The sequence below is a fragment of the Cyprinodon tularosa genome, unplaced genomic scaffold, assembly GCF_016077235.1.
Source record: "Cyprinodon tularosa strain WSP-4 unplaced genomic scaffold, ASM1607723v1 ctg43, whole genome shotgun sequence".
Classification (NCBI taxonomy): domain Eukaryota; kingdom Metazoa; phylum Chordata; class Actinopteri; order Cyprinodontiformes; family Cyprinodontidae; genus Cyprinodon; species Cyprinodon tularosa.
The window spans coordinates 1,181,690-1,187,989 of NW_024039152.1; the positions used below are offsets into that span (position 1 = coordinate 1,181,690).

Below are 6,300 nucleotides of genomic sequence, written 5' to 3' on the forward strand. Positions count from 1 at the left end.
CATTTGTTGCTCTGGTTTCCCAATGTAATCCAGAAAATGTCTATAACTTGATTAGAGATGTATTCCCTTCTTGGGGGGTACTTCCCTCTCATCCTAGAAATGCTGGGAGCTTAAACTGAGATCTGTGGCTTTTTACCAACTGCTCTAGTTTTGCCATATTACAGAACCTTCCCTTAGTTAGACTACCATATTTTCACGACCATAAGGCGCACCGGACTACAGGGCGCGTTTTTTATATACAGGTACATGTCCTCTACTACCTTTAAATACCTCTACTGCGTATTTAAAAATACAGCAGGAGCAAAACTGAGTATGACTGTGCTTTATTCATGTATTTATTACAAAGTATTAATCAAACCTGGGAGCTGGCCGTGAGACAGACACATCGCAGATGACAGAGCGCTGTGATCACTCCTAAATTAACTTAAAATCCCGAAACCTGCCGACAGAATATGTTTGCTTTTATTGCCAGTATCCTGGTGCCTGCAGTTTAAATTATTTAGATGAAAAACACCTGCCAGCCGCTGCGGTGAACCCGGAGGCGACCCAGCCCAGAGGCTGCTGTTGAAGGGATTTCTACTGTCGGTGTACCGCTGGTATGTGGGGGTCTGAGCGCCTCCGACAGAAATAGTATAGGCAGGATAATAATCTGGATGAACTGACTGCAATTATTAAGTTTTCAGGTGGACTTTCTCACTTAAAAACATATTAAAACTACTTTATTCCCACTGATCACTGCAAATATAGCTGCAAGATTTAGATTATTTAGATGAAAAAACACCTGCCAGCCGCTGCGGTGAAACCGGAGGAGACCTGGCCCTGAGGCTGCTGTTGAATGAAGTTTTCAGGTAGAAAAATAGAGCGGGAGCAAAACTGAGTATGATTGTGCTTTATTCATGTATTTATTACAAAGTATTAATCAAACCCATCAAAGTCATCATCCTCTGTTTCTGAATTAAACAGCTGCGCTAAATCAGACATGCCAGTTTCCCCTTCTTCGCTGTCAGAGTCACTTTCCGTGCCGGGCGGCTCCTCAGAAATGATGCCGGCTTTTGCGAAAGCTTGAACAACAGTTCCAGCAGACACGTTAGTCCAAGCATCAACAATCCATCCGCTAACGGTGGCGTAATTTGCCCGGCGCTGCCTTCCACTTATCGTGAAACTGTGGTCTCTGTCGGTCATCCATCGCTCCCACGCCGCTTGCAGCCTTACTTTGAACGGCCGGTTCACACCGATGTCGAGCGGTTGAAGTTCCTTTGTCAGACCCCCGGGATAACAGCGAGCACAGCGTTCATTTGATTCACCTTTTTTTTCACATCGGCTGTGAGATGGGCACGCAGTCACAGATAAACAGCGATGGTGATGCGTGGAAAAAACCACCTGGTCTCCTCACATACAGCTCCCTCAGCCACGCTTTCATCATCTCCTCATCCATCCAGCCCTTTTCATTTGCCTTAATATCATATGTCATCACAGCGATGTGTCTGTCTCGCTGTTAGCTCCCAGATCAGCTTCTCTGATTGGTTGATGCGGCACTTTTAGCAGCAAAACTTCCATTTTTCCATCTGGAGCAGCAGCAGCGCGTTGGCAGATCTAATATTGCAAGGCAGGATGGTAATCTGGAAGTTTTCAGGTGGACTTTCCCACTTAAAAAAATATTAAAACTACTTTATTCCCACTGATCACAGCAAATATAGCTGCAAGGCAAAGAAAGGATAGAGCAGGGAGGAGCCTGAAAACCTTAAACCACTGATCACTTGCATGCAAACAATTCCATGTAGCACAGCTGAGTGTGAAAGAGGGTTCAGCTTAATGAACAATATCTGTACAGATAAAAGATCTTCTCTGTTGTTGTCAAATATAAGTCATCTCATGATGATCAGTATAAATGGGCCTCCTGTTAATCTTCTTGAACCCAGGAAATATGTGACAACATGGTTAAGAAACCACCGCTCTGCAACAGAAACAAGAAGACAAATGAAACATAAGGAAACTCAAAACAAACATGTGTGCAACATTTTATAGACACAGTTTTAACCTGCATAGCACTTCTGTACTTATATGTAGATTGAGGCTTAAGCATGTTTTGTTGCACTGTTTTATAGATTCTACGTCTTTTCAATACAAAGCCAACTGTAGTACAGTTTGTTGTTCGTTGATTCAAATGTAAGCAACAGAGAAATTAAGCAATGTTAAATATGCTTAAAATAAAAAAAAAAGGGTAAATTACATTGCACTTACTGGCGTGCTTATTTCTAAGCACAGTGTACCCACTACAATAATGTAGACTACACCACTAGAACAATCCATTAAATTATAGTGAGGATTCACATCGTAATCCGGATGCAGGAACTGTTTAAAGGATTCTTTAACATTATTTGGTGAAAAGGCAGTTCCCCTCTAAACCAGAGAGTGGCAGCAGTGACTATTTACAGCTTCAGCAAAAAAACTCAAAAAGTCCAAAAGTCTTATACAAAAGACAGAAACACAGGATATTGAGCCATCTCTCCCTCTAAGGCTTATCAACAAACAAGAAAGCAGAGTGCATAGTGAATGAAGAAGGTGAGAGCAGAACAAACACCAGATGTTGCGGAACACGCTGTGCCTTATTTATAAAATTATGAAAGGATTTTAAGGAAATTGTTAACAAAGGTGCACCCCCTGCCATGGAACAATTCATTAAAATTTGGTAATTATCCAGATCATGTGCAAGTTTTAGCTATATGTGTAAGTAACAATCTGCTTAGCGTAGGTCTGCACTCTCTGATTGCTTTTCTAGTTTTATCTCACGTCAGAACTTCTCGTAGTTTCTTCAGGTAAAACTTAAAACACATTCTATTTAAATTCGTAGTGGAAACCAGCAAAGCCACTTAGATTTCTGATAGTGGTACAGGGAAGCCCTCTGAAAGGTAAGCAGTGGCAACAGGAAGGTTTAGGGTTGGAATCCCAATACATTTTTTTTTTCATTGGGCCTTTGGCACATTCTCCTTATAATACATAGGCTCTCTCCCAGTACTCCCAGTACCTACATTGCATTTAGGTGTGTTTTGCACCTGATAGAAAATCCTGCCATAACAGGTCGGGCAATTAGTGCTTATTGAAAATAAACAGGGATGATCACACCCAACACGATTTTCTTCAAGGGTGCTTGCATAGCAAAATATTCACTGATTTACCCATCCAGAAGCAGTGAATTTTGCAAGTCAATGACATACGATCTGCTGGTTTTCATTTGAATATGAAATAATTAATCTGTATGTATGCTCTGATTAAGTTGCCTCTGTAAATATCAATATCTCTGTAAATGATTTGGCTAATGCGCTCTAAATTGGTACTATATAACTAAACTAAATTCAGAATCTGTTTAAAGCTGTAACAGAAAATTGTTCAGAGACAGGAAATCAAGCATAATTCACATATTTCTCCTGAAAAAATACTTAATGAAGATTTATATCTCAAACTAAGTCTTTCCTGGAAGAAATTGACATGAAGCCCTATGTTGAGTTATTGATTTGATTTCTGGGACCTTTTTTTGTTCTTTAGGTCAAGAGAAATTCTTACCGTTGGGTGGTTGCTAGGCAACCCTACCTTTTACCTTTTGGAATGTTCTAGTTAATATCACCGTGTTTTGACTGTTAAGACCCATCCCCCGTGTGATGACTGTTAAGACCCCGCCCCCCTGTGATGTCAGAAGAATATTTTGAATGTTCTGACATCACTGTTCTAAGCTCAGAATTCCTTTCAACTGCCAGAGTAACACAAGGTCGACACGAGTTCAGAGCGTTTTGGCTTGAAAGTAAACTGATAATTGCTAAAATACACAGAAGACAAAGATTCTGCAGATATTTTTACAACTTTAGCCCTCATGAGTAATCAAGAGAACAGCAGAATGACACTAGAAAGTCCAAGAAAAAGAAAAAACAGCACCATAGATGAGACCCCGAGAAAAAAGTTTAAGCTATCTACAGGGGATTGGCACTACATATGCTGCCTGGACCAGATCAGTACAGTGAGAAGCAAAAACAGGAAAATGTTTGAGCATGGAGACTCCACCGCCAGAAAAAAGTTTAAGGTCTCTATGGGGGAAGAAGTCTACAAAAGTTGCCTGGACCACATCAGTACAGCATCGAGCCGTTCCCCTCTGAGTGAGTACTTAACAGAAAAACAAAACTTAAAGAAAAGGAGTCTAAAGAGAAAGGCAGAGGACTTTCTAGAGTCACCGAATGTGAAAAGAGTAAAGACAGAGAACACCAATGATAACACAGCGGATTCCCTTAAAGCCAAATTTACGGAAACCTATGTTGAGCAAACACAAATTGGAGAGGGAGGCTGTGGATCTGTTTTCGCTGGTTATCGTGTGCATGATAAATTACCTGTAGCCATCAAACACATTAAAAAAGACGATGACATGCTAATACATGTGGATGAGAATGGAAAGCAGATGCCCTCTGAGGTAGCTATCATGTTAAAACTGAGGGATAAAACAACCAGTTCAGTGGGGCAGTCAGCTATCGTGTCCATGCTAGACTGGTATGATCTGGATGAGGAACTGATTTTAGTTATGGAGAGACCCATGCCTGCTGAGGACCTCTTTTACTACATTCAAAAACACAATGGTCGCATAACGATGAAGAATGCCAAGATCATGATAAAACAGCTGCTAAAAGCATTAATTCACCTTCAGGAGGCAAACATCTTCCACAGAGACATTAAACCTGAGAACATCCTGATAGAGACCAAGTCAAAAGTCCCAAAACTTTATCTTATAGACTTTGGTCTAAGTTGCTTTGATGACCAAAAACAATATGATTATTTCTATGGTACTCCGGTCCATATCCCACCAGAATTCAAAAAACAAGGGTTCCTCAGTTCTGGACCAACAAATGTGTGGCAGGTGGGCGTAGTCCTGTATTTCATTCTGCACAAAAAACAGTTCTTTACTAAAAGATTCCTGTCAAATAAGCTAAAGATCAACAAAAGGCTATCCAAGAAATGCACAGATTTTCTAACAAAGTGCCTGACAGTAGACCCAAAAGAACGCCCCACCCTAGAAGAGCTGTTACACCACCGGTGGTTGTTGAAAGAAGATACTCAAATATAACCAGAAAACAGCGGCACACTTCATAAGAAAAGTTTTACAATGCAGGAATTTCACAATAATTAGAGGTTTATTTGTCCAGCCCCCCTAAATTTCCCTCTTAGTGCAGGAACTTAATTCAGTTTGATATCCCTGCCTTTTATCCAGGTGCACTGGTTCCCCCTTATTGCAGAAACATCCTTTAGTGTAATTGCAGTTTTTTGGGTTTTCTCTGGGTGCTCCAGTTTCCCCGTATAAAAAAAAAATCTTCCCTTTTGATTTAAGTTAAATTTAGTTTAATGTTAACTTTGTGTATTTCCATTTGGTGCTCTGGTTTCCCAATGTAATCCAGAAAATGTCTATAACTTGATTAGAGATGTATTCCCTTCTTGGGGGGTACTTCCCTCTCATCCTAGAAATGCTGGGAGCTTAAACTGAGATCTGTGGCTTTTTACCAACTGCTCTAGTTTTGCCATATTACAGAACCTTCCCTTAGTTAGACTACCATATTTTCACGACCATAAGGCGCACCGTACTAAAAGGCGCAGTCTCAGTTATGTGTGCCATTTCTGTATTGAACACACACATAAGGCACACCGGACTATAGGGCGCGTTTTTTATATACAGATACATGTCCTCTACTACCTTTAAATACCTCTACTGCGTATTTAAACATACAGCAGGAGCAAAACTGAGTATGACTGTGCTTTATTCATGTATTTATTACAAAGTATTAATCAAACCTGGGAGCTGGCCGTGAGACAGACACATCGCAGATGACAGTGCGCTGTGATCACTCCAAAATTAACTTAAAATCCTGAAACCTGCCGACAGAATATGTTTGCTTTTATTGCCAGTATCCTGGTGCCTGCAGTTTAAATTATTTAGATGAAAAACACCTGCCAGCCGCTGCGGTGAACCCGGAGGCGACCCAGCCCAGAGGCTGCTGTTGAAGGGATTTCTACTGTCGGTGTACCGCTGGTATGTGGGGGTCTGAGCGCCTCCGACAGAAATAGTATAGGCAGGATAATAATCTGGATGAACTGACTGCAATTATTAAGTTTTCAGGTGGACTTTCTCACTTAAAAACATATTAAAACTACTTTATTCCCACTGATCACTGCAAATATAACTGCAAGATTTAGATTATTTAGATGAAAAAACACCTGCCAGCCGCCGCGGTGAAACCGGAGGAGACCCGGCCCTGAGGCTGCTGTTAAATT

The 6,300-nt window shown here is 40.9% G+C and overlaps 1 protein-coding gene across 1 annotated transcript; it reads left to right on the forward strand.

Moving 5' to 3' along the window:
• The first annotated feature begins 3,063 nt into the window (after nt 1–3,063).
• LOC119792708 (serine/threonine-protein kinase pim-1-like) lies at nt 3,064–5,163 on the forward strand. Its single transcript, XM_038299457.1, has one exon. It carries the CDS (start codon nt 3,866–3,868, stop codon nt 5,099–5,101), a length of 1,236 nt encoding a protein of 411 aa, XP_038155385.1. The 5' UTR covers nt 3,064–3,865; the 3' UTR covers nt 5,102–5,163.
• The last annotated feature ends 1,137 nt before the right edge of the window (nt 5,164–6,300 follow it).